We start from the raw sequence: 15,361 nt of genomic DNA on the forward strand, positions 1-15,361 counted from the left end.
GGCAAAGAATTAGTTTGATTTGCATCAAGTGCTAAGCAGTAATTATCTGACAAATAAATTAATTCATAAGTTAGGAATCAATAACTGAAAGAATTGTTTTATTTTATTTTTTTTAAAAAAATTGTCTGTGGTTATTCAGAATCACAGCAGTAAACAGCTCTTGCATTGTTTGAAAGGCAGCCTGGTAGCAAATTAACAACTTAATTACTACCCTTTCCTTGTTTTTTTGTTTTTTGACCTGAACCCTTTCCTTGTTCTGTTTTTGTAAATATAATTATTATTCCCTCTTTATAACAAAAAACCTATTAACAGTTTTACTTATGAAATTCACATAAAATAGTTAATAATTTCAAATTTTGAAAATTACGTTCAATCATATTCATTATTTAAAAAAATATTCAAACAAATAATAATAATAATCAATATTTTAAATAGAGGGAATGAATTATTATTATTATTTTGCCAGAGAGGGGAAGGGTTTATGAAAGAGGCAAGAGACTGTTTTACTGAGACGTAATTGGTAAGTTTCTTTTGAAAAGGGGCAAAAAAGCAAAGGTCAAAAAGTGATTCATTTGATGAGCAATGCGCTTCATGAAACTAATGAACATCAAACACGTAAGTTTGATGGTTCCTTGACATATGCAATCCATGTGCTAAGAAGCACTTTTTTTTTTCCCAAAAAATAAAAAAAAAATCTCTAAATGAAAAATGCTAATCCTATGAAGCTTTTCAACCACATGTAACACCAAAACTATTAAATTAAAATATTCATGTATGTTGCATGGCATTCTACATTTCAGGTTTTTTTTTTTTATAAATATGTATGTATAATATTAATTGAATTTCCAAGAAACAAGAGAGTCAGAACAAATGTTATTAAAAAAAAATTTTAAAAAAAAAGACAATGCCACATACAATGTGTGCATCACATGTAAGGCCAAACCTCTTCATCAGGCTCCATCCCATCGAAATCTGAATTAAATAAAAAATTAGTAGTAGTAAAATGAATTTTCATCCCTTTATTTTCAAATATTTAACTTAATGTTTTTTATTTCAGTTGGGCCTCTTACTGGGCCGATCATTGGATTGGGCCCTAAGTTAGGAAAACCTCAACGGTTGACTCTTTGAGCGAAAGACAAACCGGACATGCTCGGAAATGGACGTCGCATTTGGCACACATGCACAGATGCCGACACGGCAATACCACCACCGAAGCCACCCGCTTCCCACACCCTCTGCATTTCGGTCCGGTCGGTTCGAATCGGTCCGGGTCAACGTATACCGACTCGGCGTCGTCGGCGCCCGCCGCGCAGGACAGCCCACCCTCATCTCTCTTTTCTGAGGCCGTACCATTCATCATGGCCTGTTGCAGTTGGGCCTGTAAGGAAGCGGCCGTTGCTTCTTGTGCTTTTGCTTTTGCCTGCCAGAGCTGTGCTTCGGCGCTCAGTTGCGCCGCGCGTGCCTCTAACTGGGCGTTCATGCGCGTGACTTTCTCCACCTCCAGGTCTTTCTCCCTCAACCGCCTCGCCACGGTTTCTTCCGCCGTGGCGAGCAGCACTCGGTAGTGTCTCTGCCTTTTCTCCGCCAATGTCCGATGTAATTCCGCTTCCTGTTAATTTCAAGTTAGTCTGAATTGAAACTTGGGGGGCGAAAAAGAGACCGAGAATCACTTGACAACAATTTCGGAGAACCGATTCGCACCATGGATTTAAGGGAAGGAAATTCTAATTTCCAGTATGAAAACGATAAGTATATGAATGGAATACCTGTGCTCGAAGAAACTGGTCGATTTCGTCTCGGTGTTGTTTGATTTGAGAGGCAAAATCTTGAGAGAAAAGAGGCGATACAGGGGAGTAATGAGATGCATCCTGCGATGATTGTTGTTGTTGGTGCGGCAGCAAGTGAAGTGGTTGTTGATCGGCGAAGGAAGATAAGCGGAGGCCGGTGGAGACGCTATTGTGGTGGTGATTATGATGTTGAGAGAGTTCCAGAAGCTGAGGAGATTGCAGAGACATAGAATTCACAACATTAGGGACTGCCTGAGCAACCGCAATGGGCGGTCTACTTTGTGATGATCTTTTTGAAGGATTCGTACTACCTGCTGTTTCAGGAAGCCATCAAAACAAGCTCTCTTAGATTAGCCGTGTGTCTGTGCCACTGGCGAATATACGATCTGGGCAGAGAGAGCAATATACAGATATATACACACGCAACATATATACGCACACACACACACATATATATGTATGTATACCTCCATTGGCGAATAACATGTGAGATTGATGAAGAAGTGCTTCCGCAGGTGGGAAGGAAGAGTCATAATCTGGTTGTAGGTTGCTGTGAATAAAAAAAACCGAAGAAATTGAAGTGAGGAGATTGAGAATCTAAGGAGGAGGAGGAAGAAGAATAAGATGGAGAAAGAGAGAAGCAAACCTGGTGTTGTTGTTGTGATTGTGGAGGAGGAGGATATTGGAAGGATACTGAGCCTGAACGGCCATAAAAGAGAGAGTTGGAAGAAGATCAGAGAGAGATGGGAATCATATGGGCAGAGAAGAGAAGGATGTGATGATATAAGAGAGTGGTATCAGTAGGAGACAGGGAAGAGATAGATGCCAAGGACGGGAGAGCGAGTTTGCTTTGTGCTTGTGCTGCTGGTTCAGTCTCGTGTGTTTCTTTCTTGGTGGCTTTATTATTTTTTAAACCCTCCTCATTTATATCTAATTTAATTAATTAATGGAGAAGGAAGGGCTGTTCTTGTTGGGGTATGTTATGTATGTATGGCCCCCTTTCACGCCCTTCCATTTTTCATTTATTTATTTTTATTATTTTCACTCAAGTAATTCAATTTCCTTTCATTTAATTCTCTCCTTTCTTTTTTTTTTCTTTCCTATTTTTGCATTATTTCTGCTCTATACTCTCTTTTTCCTTCCTCCTCAATATTCCACAAATATTTTATCTTGTTTTTTTTTTTTTGAAGAACACGTGATTTGAATTTGAATTTGTCATCTACTATCTTACTAATATTAAAAATTGACGTTTTCTTCTTGAATCTATCTAGTTAGTAATGAAGCGTGAACGGATCAAGGAATGACCAAATTTGTAACAGAAATACAATATAAAACGTTACTTTCAATCTATTATCTAATCGTTATCTCTCAGTACCAAAAAAAAAACGATCTTTATCTCCATGTGTGGTCAAATTATTAAAACCTTATAGATATATCGTAGCTATAATAAAAATTGGCTAACCAATAATAATCCATAATTTTACCTACTTTTTTTAAATTTATATTGTACCTACATTAGAAAAAACTAGATTGCGAACTCTATCCTACACCACAAAATACTACTATATATCAATGTTTCATTAAGTTGAGAATGGTCTACATTTTTATTAGATTATATAGACTATTTTAAATATATAAAAAACTTCAGAAAACTTATAGTTTGAAACTTGAGAGATCAAAACTAAAATGAGCACAAATTTAGATGACCAAATTTTATATTAACGTTTATATTATTTATTTATTTTATTTTGTAATTGTTTGGGAGCATCGCTTCTAATAATGGATCTTCTCATTTAGAGAGTTAATTATGATCTGTTGCTTCATTTTGGATCACTAATTAAAATTTTTATTTAGTTAGATAAAGTCGTATGTATCTCCTTTCCAGATTTTTTTCGGACAGATATACTCTTCACCGACTTAGTTTTTTTCGAAGCAATATTCAAAATATAAGAATTAAGGAGATCACAAACTAGAATGTAGGAAAAGATGAAAACCCCATATTTTGATATGAACGATCAAGCATACAAATTAATACTCCCTCCGTTCCTTATTATAAGAGACAAATAACCGAAGTACGTTGATCAAAAAAACAGTTAAAATTAGTTAAAAACAATTAATGTGTAAAAAGTATAATTTTTTTCCAAAAATGCCCTCATTAATAAGGAGAGAGAGCATGAGAGAGAACAATTAAATTATTAAAAGAAAGAGAAGTGAGAGGGAGAGAGAGTGTAAGTTGGAGATAATAAATATGGGTAAAATAGTAAATCAACGCAAAAAAGTAGAGACAACTTGTAAGTGTCTCTTATATATAGGAACATGCCATAAGCATCAAATGTCTCTTATAATAAGGAACGGAGGGAGTATCACTCAACAACAAATATTTCACCCAAAAAAAAAAAATCACTCAACAAATATATTAAATTAGATATCACGACTTAATTAATGAAGTTGATGTTTCGCAAAAATATTTTCTTTTTTATTTTCTTACCTTCAATCTAAACACCTTTTTTTGGTTCTGAATAACATAAACATCAAGAACCCCAACGGTTGCTGTACGGATTAATTACAAGTCTTAAATATTAATACTAATCCGGTATAATCCCTATGTAATCCGATTGAATAGAAGATCTGACTATCCAATTAACTGCTCTCTATATGAATTAAGATAAACATTAATTAAATTAAGAATAAGTAGTGCATATTGTTGGGTCCTGAATCACACATATATACTTCAATTATTTAGTTTCTTAATTAAAATATGGAAAATTATTTTTTTCTTGAGCACTTTCTATATATGTTTTCAAATTTCAAGTGGTCTGACTGCATATATGGTTGGAATATTTGGTATATATCTAACCTTATAGTTGGTGGGTGTGAAAATCGGTTGTAGTATGAGTAAAGGTTAGGGAACAGAAGAAAAAGGTTGAAAAGGAAATTCCCCAATAAGACAAGAAGGATTCCAAAGTTCATAGACACACACATATACAACCTCTAGTCTTTAGTATAAGAACTAATTAAAGGTTAAATTTAGTCCTAAATGTAAGACCTTCATATACTTCGTCTCTCATCTTTTTTCAAAATATCCCAATTAATTATAAAAAGGTTGTCATTAAGAGATAATTTTAATTATCTAATGCATATGATTGAAGAGGATAGTTTAGAAAAATCAATACATATTTGTCATAAATAACTAATTTAACTAATTTTTTTAATACCCCAGATTAGTTATTTAGCTCTTATAAGTTATAAGTATGTGATGATAATAATAATAATAACAATAATGATGATGATGATATAATAAAGTCCTTGGAAAGGCATGGAGCAATTTGTGTATGGTTTGGTCCCACAAAGAGAGTCGGCTAATCCTCTTTATAAATTTCGCCTCTTTCTTCACCATCCATAATTATTTGATGGCTATAATTGATAGATATCAATTAAGTAAATAGGCTCTCTTAATCAGGCATGACAATGCTTGTTAATTATATAATTAAGTTATTTGTGTTCCTCGTCCATTGAATAGGGCAGCAAAATCAACCTTGCCTTTCCCTCCCTTCTGTTGCATTGCCTTGTTCATGCCTCCAATTAAGTTTGTTAAACATAATTAATTATGAGCCATTTATATATTCATAATAATAAAATTTAACCCACGGCGGCTGAGTTGATAAAGGGATGGTCCCGATAAAAAGAAATTCATGGGAATATAATAAATTAAATTAAATTGTATTACTTATATGTGTGTGTGTGTGCGTGTGTGTGGGGTTGACAATAATTGCCAGGAATTATGGAAACTAATCGTAGGTGGACCACTTACACAAAACAACTTAAAATCAATTGCAAGGCTACGTAAAGTGAAACCTATGTTTCCCATATTCCAATGTTACATCTTATTAAGTATACATAGGAGGGATCGATTAATTATTACTAGATAATTCTATTTAAGATATGATCACACACTAAATATGCATACTTAATTATTCAAACCGACCCAAGAAGTTTATATATTCTACTGCTTTGTTACCATTTTCATAAGCTTGATAGGCAATTAAAAGTTAAAACAACCTCTTGGTGGTATCTTTTTTCTACTTTGATAATCGAAGTGTCTAAACTTTTCTAGAGGGTGGTGTAATATTCAAAAGAAATTGAGAAACTTAATTTTGACGTAGATATATGGCAAACATGACCTTCAAGAAACGTCATGAAGGGACCACCACTCCTCCTCTGGTCTAATATTCCGACGTCTCATTCAGCCGTTCTCTTCACTAGTTTTTATTTTATTATATTTTCCCCCTCTAATTAATATATAGCTATGAAAAAAGCATCAAAATCTCAATGATTTAATCTATATCATATTATTATTATCATCATCTTTTTTGCTTCATTCTTATGTGTTTGTAGAAGACAACACACACACACACACTGACTATCCTTATCTTTTATAAAGATAGGTGACTCATATTAATTTGTCTGTGTCCGATTCCCAGGTAAATGATTTATCACCTAAGCAAAATTAACAAAGCTGCAATATACTGCTCACAATTATAATATAGCCATATATATTTACTTTCACTTTATTTCCTACACACACACACACACACACAGATAGATTCTTAAGATCAGGATGACAACATGGAAATATAGTGGCAGTGGGATGAATAATTGGAGTTTGAACCTTCTTTTATTGTTAACATACACCATCAGACGATACTATAATCTCCTATTCAATGCAATATATATTAGGTAATTAAATCACAATCCATTAAGTGCAATATGTATCAGCAAACTATATATTCTGACGCTTCTAATTAAGTGCAATCTATTTAATTATGACGAAGCTATATGTGTGTGTGTGCGCGCGCGCGCGCGCGAGACACCTACCAAATGAAAAGAAATTGTTTCGGCTGAGGTAAGATCCCATGATGGCTTCTTCTTCTTCCCTTTTTTTTTTTTTTTTGGGTAGTCTTGTCGTACAATAGTAGTAATAATAATCAATCCCACTAAAACGTTTCTTTCTCTGCGTCCCAAAAAAAACTCCAACACATATGATTCGTCCCCATCGAAAGCTATCAAACGGTCGAATTAATTAGTAATATACATATAGATATATATATTGATCCAGCGGGGAATTATTTAAAGTTTGAAGGAGATGAATATATCTATGGAGGTTGAGAATTATTTATGGTATTGTCAGTGTAGGAGGGGGGAAGGTGGCGTGGGTGGTGTTATAATTTATGAGACTCTGTCGTCTCTCTGTAGGTACATATAACACATTAGGCTTCTGCTTTCCTTCTGAGGTTGATGATGATAATGGCAGTCACAAGAAGACACGGTAGAGAGAGAGAGAGAGAGAGGAAACCAACACATCAAAGTGTGTGTGGGGAAGACTGGTGGGTCTGTGTCTGATCTAATGATCTGTATATATGTGCATGATGTGTTGGGTTGGTTTCATCAAAAGAATCAAACTTAATTAATTAATTAGCTCTCTCTCTCTCTCTATATATATATATATTGTTTCCTCTCTCTCTCTTTCTCTCTGCGTGCGTAAAAACTCTCCAAAGATTTCTTCTTACTGCATATTCATGGTGGCCACGACTTTACTTTGGCGTATAGGTCCCATGCGTACGTATGCATGCACCTCATATTCTGCAGATTTTTGTTTCACTTCATTAATTATAATATCTCCGAGTAACTTTGGTTCATGATATTTCGTTTGAATGATTCGAATTGATCTGAAGCATAAATATATAAATACGATGATAATGCGTTTGGTTTGGTCCATATGTAAGTTTTATTTTTTTAAAATAAAATGCCAAATTTATTCATCATGTAATATTTAAGTTTGAATTCTATGTGTGTGTGTATATATTCTGCGTCAGAGATGGGTATAATGAAAGATGAAATTTTTGCAGAACATTAATTTTTGTGGCAGCGTAAAATAATTCTGAACCTATGTGTGTATCAATTATTAGGTAGAAGAAATCAATCCGGAGTCTGGGGCCAAACAAAAAATAAAGAAAAAATCTCAAAAAATTACTTCTAAAATTTTAAAATCATAAATCAGGAATGAATACAAAAACATATTGTCATTTACTTTTTAAATATTGTCCGTTGCTGTTAAAGCATAGTGAATAATATTGATCTGAAATTTTGAAATTGAAAAGTATTTTTTTGGATTCTCCCAAAAATAAAAAAAACAAATTAGAAATCTTTGATGGGAACTATTGCTCATTGGACCACAAGAAAAAGTTGAATCCTCTTCCAGAATATAACTCTTTACTCTCTTTTTTGTTTTTCTTTTTTGAGTGGGTAACAATTTAATAATTTTGTAAAAAAAAAACAGAGAGAGTAAAGGTTAAGAACAAATAATAATAAAGTGGGAAAGTGATGAAAGAATATGGTCCCATTAATAAATTCAAAGGATTGTATAGCTCAGTTTCCATATTCATGTAATCATACTATTCTCCCTAACCCATAGCTTCTCCTATCACTTTCTATTCAACTGGTCCCTTTTTTTTTCCCCCCTAAACCACTCTAGGGTTTTTTTTTTTAACCACATGAAATATAAATACTGGCATATATTAGAGATAACGTGATGAAAAGGATCGATTTGGGAATTTGATTTTATTTATGGCGAACAAGTAATTAGAACCAAAAGAAAAGTGGTGCTATAAAAAAGTTGACATTATTCCCCAACAACAGCACATACACTTGTATTTGTATAATAATTTGTTTAATTAGGTCATTAAATATCAAATTCAAATAATTAATAAAATCATAGACGATAACCCTCACAATCCATCAGACATTATACAAGTTCCCATTTTCTTAATTTATTTTTCCTTGGTTAGTCAAATTTTTCCTTTCTGGATTACATATAGTCATAAACTAATGTAATTGGTTTCACTATTAATATATATAACCTCTCTCGTGTTTTCATAATTATTGGCCCTTTCTAAGATATGGATTGAACTATAATTTATATGCACCGTCTTGCTTAGAATATGAAGAGATAGGTAGATAATAAGGTATATATAGAAATAATAATTGAATTATTTTATCGAGTATAGACAACTATTTATGAATTTTGGAGCAGACACGTACCCCAGAAAGCGACACCTAGTAATACAAAAACATATATTATTATGCCAACCCCCACCATTGTGTGTGTGTGTGTGTGTGTGTGTAATGGTTGACTATGGTATAGTGGTGTAACTAGGTAGGTGTCTAGTTAAAAACAAAGGTAAGCTATTTCCTCATTTCAAGGTAACCCAAAGTGAGAGGAGGAGCGAGCCACAATATCAAAATATGAATAGGTTTGCCCTCACTTAGAAGCCACTAAAAAAGGAAAAAGAAAAAAGAAGAAGAAAATTGAGGTGAAAAAGACTTAATTGATTAATTAATCACAAGATTATAAATAGTTAGATGTGGTTAGATTTTTTTTGTTTATTTGTGAGTGTGGAAAGGTTTTTTCTTTTTTTTGGGTATATGGGGACCAATAATAATGGAGATGAGAGAGAGGAATCAAAATTAACACAAAAAGAGACTTTCATTATTTTGACTTAAGCTAGACAACCTGCTGTATAACCTCTCAAAACTCAGATGCTTATCCCATCCCAATTATATATTCTTTTAATTATGACTCACAAATATATACTATTCCTCTGGTATTAAAACTCATTTAACTAATTTGATTAGATTAGGAAAGTTAGGTAAGTTAGTTAATTATAAGAAAAGTGACACATTTTTCCTAAAACACCATAATCATCTTTCTTAATACCTCTTCTTCCTCTTCTACTTGATTATGGTTGGGGAAGTATCTATAGGTGTAATTTAAAAAAAAATGATAAATATGATAAATGGGTCTTATATTTAGGACCAAAACTAATTCAACAATTGGGTCCTATATTAAGGACCAGAGGAGTATTAGGCAAATTGAATCATCCATATATATGTGTGTGTGTGTATATATATATCCAGAAATTCATAATTTGACAAGATAATACACATCACGTAAGACTTGCATCATATCTTCATACTTATTATTATTATTATTATTATTATTATCCTTGTATTTCTTTGCACAATATTATATACATAAATTTTAATTTTTTTTATGATTGAAGGAAGTTTTGGAATATATTTGTTGTGGTGCTGCTGTTCCATGTGGTGAGAAGGACAGAAGAAGAGTTCCTTTTGCACACAAATTAACTCTTTTCTCTTTACGTTTCATGAAGCGAAGACATAACTAGGAATTTAAAAAGAATTTGGCGTGCCATAGTATACCCTTTTACTTTTTCAGCATGAGTTACCTCAACAATTTTGAATTCCATAGCATTATTATTAACTGGTGAGCATCGATAGATGCCAAAGTCAAAACGAAAATATTAGAGTTATTTACTCAAGAAAAGAGAAAAGACAAAGATGTGTGTCTGTGTCTGTGTCTGTGTGTTTTTTTTGGGGGGGGGGGGTAGATCAGTCTTGAGGTAAGTTGGATCCGCCATATTATGTATGATTTGTTAATAATGTATTTTTTCATAAACTTAATATATTATGGTCTTGATACACACACATCACCTCGGGTCTTTAATATAAGCTTTCTTTTAATTTTTATTTTGATTCTAAATATAAGACCTTAATCTATTTTGTTTTTCATGTTTATTTATTTTTTTCCAAGATAGTTCTTCTAATAATGGTAGTTCTAGTCAATAAATTAAAGTTGACTAGTAAGGATATTTTAGGAAAGAAAATACCTATTTATTACAAAAAAACTAGCTTAACTTATTTCTTTTATCTATTCAAATTAATCAACTAACTCTTATATTTAGGATTCAAGGTAGTATATTGATTAGGGTTCTTAATAATTAAGAAACTTCCTTTTGCCGTTGTCCAATGATCGATGTGAGGAGTATAAAGAAGATAAGGAAAAAAAATTTATTATTCACAAGTTATGAATACAGAGTTTAGAACCTGATATAAATACAGTGTAGTTAATTTTTTTAAAAATGTAATGTGCTTGATTATGGAGGAAGAGAGAATTGATTATTGGAAACTATTTTACTACTTATAGCCCTTAATATTGTATCTAATTAACTAATTTGAGTATATAATTATAGCATATGCTATCTCTAATCCTAATTCTAAGACTTCTTTTATAGATTATAAATAAGATCTTATAATTAAAACCGGAAGTAGCATGATACCTCTAAAACGCTTACATCTATCATTGGATTATATATAAGTCAATTTATGGGTGAGGCAAATTAGTTTAAAGATAAATGATAAATATAAATATATTAAAATAATTTAGTTATTTTTTAATCTCTCCAAATTAGTCAGTTGGATTTTATATTAAGGATAAGAAGTAGTATTTAGGTACAATGGATGTATCTCATGGGAGAGAAAAAAATGGGAGAAGAGAGAATTTCACTCTGTTAATGAGTGGGTGAAATATCTATGATAGAAATTATTACATATCAAATTCATCTTTCGTGAAATAATCAATCCAATTATGATTTTTATGCAGTTAAAACTAATTTAACAATATCAAATTAAATATTAATTAAGTTAATATTATTTAGTTCAGTTAAACAACCTCATTAAATATCTCGGTCCATCAAAAGCAGGTCTAAATCCAAGATAATTTATAAATTCAAATGGAATTACGAACAAATGAATTGAAGCTCTTAAAAATATTTTACTTCTCATCACTTGAGTCAAAACGGTCGTGCAAGAAGTTGGGCAATAAAACCCTTAAGTTCAATTAACTTGGGCTAATTAACAACATTTGGAGTGGCATATGTATATATGTCTTATAATAATAATGTCGCACGTCCCACGAGTTTGCGTCTTATAAATTTGTAATAGACACAAACCATTAATTTATAATCTTGTGTAAACTAACACCATTAATCAATTATTTATACATTACTAAATAATTGCGTATAAAAATTATGTTTTTTGGTCAACAATGCCACCAATACATATATTTATATCAAATTAGTCAAGAGTTCTTGTTGAATATTTTAGCCATAGTTGCAAGGCAAATGCCATATATAATCACGTCATCATTTCACCACCTTAATTAAAAATATTCACGTTTCGTAACAGCAATAATCAGAAGTTGAAATCTCCAATTACGGAACTTAACCTGGCCACATAAATATCTCCCACCTTATAACTTCAAGCAGCTAGGGGCTGCACTTTTAATTAAAAAAGTTCTGCTTAATTAAATTAAATTGACTGTTTTTGTTTTTGCCAGATTTATTTATTTATTTGTCATTGAGATTTTCAAATCGATCACTTTCTGTTGAGGGGTCGGTGACGTTACAAATCTTTTTCTCTGCCAAGGAAAACGAGAGGCATTAATAAGGTGGTTCAGGTCGAAAAATGCGAGCTAGCTAGTAATGTTTCTTTCTCTCTCATCAATGATTCTCAATTTTCTCACACAACCAACCAAACAAATAATAAGTCCATCCCTCCAACACACCAAGATGCAAATTTACCTTGTACCACATTTTCTTCTTTTCTTCAATATGTACTTCTCCTGCCTAGCCCTTACCAAACACCCTTGTGAATTGTGCATATCAACTTCACATCCTTCCAACCCAATTTCTCTATACCCTATTAGAGATGGGGTAGTGTTGGGTGGAACAAAGAAATGAATTGTAGATCACCTTGCGTAGCTTAATGATATCAATATTCTTTTATAAATGAAAAATCCCAAATTTGATTCCAATTGTAATTTTGAGTTGTTAGTACTTGTTTCTTTTTCTAATTACAAAAAAAAAAAAGTAATGCCTTTGGTTATTATATAAAAACTAGTTGGGAGATGGATTTAATCATAAATATAAGCATTTAGCCCAATGTCTCTAAAATTTATAATTTTCTAAAATATCTCTATTAATTATATATATTAAGGCGATTATCAAGCAAGAGGTAATTCTAATTCACATGATTAAATAGGATGGTATAAAAAAGTCCATACATATTTGTTACAAATTAAATAACCAGCTTAACCGATTTTTCTTAATATTTGCAAAATAAGTTATCCAATTCTTATATCAATTAAGGATTGGATGTAATAATAAGCTTTCAAGTTGTTGCTGAGGTTCTCTTATTTGTGTTTTGGCTTGATTCCAAAGGCCTCTGTACCATTGGCGTGACATGTTTGGTTGGAGTCAATTTCTTGGGAACAAAGCACGCACATACTATTGAAGAAGTTGGAATATATATGTAAGCGTATAAGACCTACTACTATATATCTTCAACTTGTAATTAAAAGCTACACACATCATCAAGAGGATGATGAGTCCAAGCCATGTGGGGTTCCACATGTATGAATTGTCCTAAATACTACTACAATTAAAAACTCTTGAGTCCTTTCTCTGTTTGCGTATATCTAAATTCATTCGTCAAGGCAAAGGAAGGAAAATGAGAAAGGGGAATTGACCAAACTTGTGTTTAAGAGAAAGAAGAAATGAGAAGGCATTTTGATCGATCATATCAATTAATAGTTGATGATGGCTGAGGCTGACATTATTGAAGCCATCGAAATTTTTCCAAAGGTAGCAGGAGTAGTTGAAACACACCCATGTTCTTTTCCTTTAAACCTAACATGCTTCATTCCCAATATTAAAATCTATTACAGTGATTAAAGGACTGTATCGAATGGACCAGTTAGATCATCAGTTGTACTCGCTAGCAAGTGATTGAATTGAGTTATATCAGAGTTGAGCCATTATTGAACCAGAATCCACAAATTAAACTAGCATTCAGAAAATTTCGGAAAAAAGAGGTTTTAAACATAGCTAGCAGAAAAAATGTTGGAAAAATTAGAAATAAAACTATCGAAGACTTAAAAAAAATTGAATCCTTAAAAAACGAATGTATTTTCAAACCATTTGTAGCCGTATGTTGAACTATGAAAATTATGAACTACAAGCTTTTCCGGTTCAGTACTCGGTCCTGCTTTTAAAACACTAATTCCCAGTGAATAAATGCACATCGATCCCACACCCGCACTGCACATACATAATGGTCGCTTTTAATTTTCTTTTGTCTATATGCTTTATTGAGTGATGGGGGTCCATATTCCATATATATATTGGGTAAATAAATGCTAACTGCTATATGATTCTCAAGAGCTGAACTTTGGGATGGAGAGATAATTTTGAAAGAAGAGGTTGTAGTGACATGTTTATATGTACGAAAAGGAGTAATAATATGCAATGTGTAAGTATTATTAGAACATGTTTGCTTTGCTTTGCGTCCACGTTGCTTTGTTGGATCCCTCTTTGTTTGCCATAATTCATGCCTTTCCCTCTTGTTTTCCCCCACTTTTCCCATCTCCCTTAAAGCAGACTGCTAGGTCTCTGCGCAATTAATTTATTATTATTATTCTTATTATTCATTTTTAATTTCATTAAAACGACAAAATAGTATATATCTAAAGACCCTTTTTTTTTTTTTAACATAGAACTTCAAGAGAGAGAGGCACCAACGCAATTTATACTGGTATGTTGAAAATATTAACAGAGAGACCTAACTTTTTCTAGGGGATATTTATCGACATTTATTTTAATTACTAGCCTCCAACCATTACATGTTCACCAAATGGGACACCAAATCGCTACAGGCTAAGGGATTCAAAATCAGGTTGATATTAATCAAGTTTAATGAAGTGTTAACCTATGATTTTATGTACCACTGGGTTAGATTTAAGCATCTCCGGGTCCAATTAATAAGATAGTTACTAAAAGCTTAACGCACTCTTAGGAAATTAATTTTAATACTACTGAAAATTGTAAAATGATTCAGAGTAAATTTTTTGTAATCAAATATGTGAAGGTGTCAAAAATAATTTATTAAAACAAGATAAAGCTTAATTTAACTAATATTTCTGAAAGAAAAATAAAGATTTGACTTATTTTTATTAATCCTTTAGCCATTTACCTTTCAGTTTTTCCTCTGGCTTTCAAACTCCACCAAACCCTATATATATAGAGCTTTATTTCCCCAACTTTCATTAACAAGCACCAAGCCACCAAATGCTTACCTCTTTCAATTTTTGATTCGAATAATAACTTAATTCCAATTATTCAATCTAGTTATATATCAAGTGTTCATTATAGTTCTAATAATTAATTATTCTGGATGCTGAAAGCCAGGAAGAATAAGAAATATAAATAAACAGCTATGTGTCTACTAATTGATGCACATACGAACAAATTACTTTGCTAAATATGCATAATTAGATCAAAGAGGATATCCAATTCTATTACCCAAAAAAAAAAAGAGGATATCCAATTAGGTTGACGATAAGTGAAATATTTAATCGAAAATCCACTGTTGATGGATGGTTTGATATATTAATTAATTAATAATCAATTGTTGAATCTTGTAATTAATTAGTTGTCACCTCATTTTATTTTCCATCCATATCGGGGCCCAACTTTTGTCTCCATCACCATGTTTCCTGCGCGCGTTCCATATCTTTTTCACACTACATATATCATAGATATATACTAGGTCAATTTAAATCATGTCACGTGCCTAGCACGTGAACTACCGCCTATGAG

General features: G+C 32.2%; 1 protein-coding gene across 2 annotated transcripts; it reads right to left on the minus strand.

Annotated features, from left to right (window-relative positions):
* Positions 1–893: 893 nt before the first annotated feature.
* On the minus strand, positions 894–2,654 carry LOC114730009 (BOI-related E3 ubiquitin-protein ligase 1-like). 2 transcript variants are annotated; one of them, XM_028917030.1, is made up of 4 exons: positions 2,434–2,654; positions 2,255–2,337; positions 1,767–2,098; positions 894–1,609 (listed from the first exon to the last, which is right to left on the minus strand). In XM_028917030.1, exons 1-4 carry the CDS (start codon positions 2,496–2,498, stop codon positions 1,094–1,096), a joined length of 996 nt encoding a protein of 331 aa, XP_028772863.1. In that variant the 5' UTR covers positions 2,499–2,654; the 3' UTR covers positions 894–1,093. The 2 variants fall into 2 exon arrangements, with proteins under 2 accessions (XP_028772863.1, XP_028772862.1); XM_028917029.1 differs by having other exon boundaries at positions 1,767–2,101.
* Between the last annotated feature and the right edge of the window lie 12,707 nt (positions 2,655–15,361).

The sequence above is a fragment of the Neltuma alba genome, unplaced genomic scaffold (assembly GCF_004799145.2).
Source record: "Neltuma alba isolate B1F8T4 unplaced genomic scaffold, ASM479914v2 tig00012697_pilon, whole genome shotgun sequence".
Classification (NCBI taxonomy): Eukaryota; Viridiplantae; Streptophyta; class Magnoliopsida; order Fabales; family Fabaceae; genus Neltuma; species Neltuma alba.

What these genes read in the sequence shown, in the direction of transcription:
- LOC114730009 (XM_028917029.1), bottom strand. Translation starts at nt 2,498, where the DNA reads ATGGCCGTTCAGGCTCAGTATCCTTCCAATATCCTCCTCCTCCACAAT. An exon ending in AATCACAACAACAACACCAG is followed by an intron (nt 2,338 to 2,433) that starts GTTTGCTTCTCT and finishes TTTTATTCACAG; the next exon opens with CAACCTACAACCAGATTATG. An exon ending in ACCAGTTTCTTCGAGCACAG is followed by an intron (nt 1,610 to 1,766) that starts GTATTCCATTCA and finishes TGAAATTAACAG; the next exon opens with GAAGCGGAATTACATCGGAC.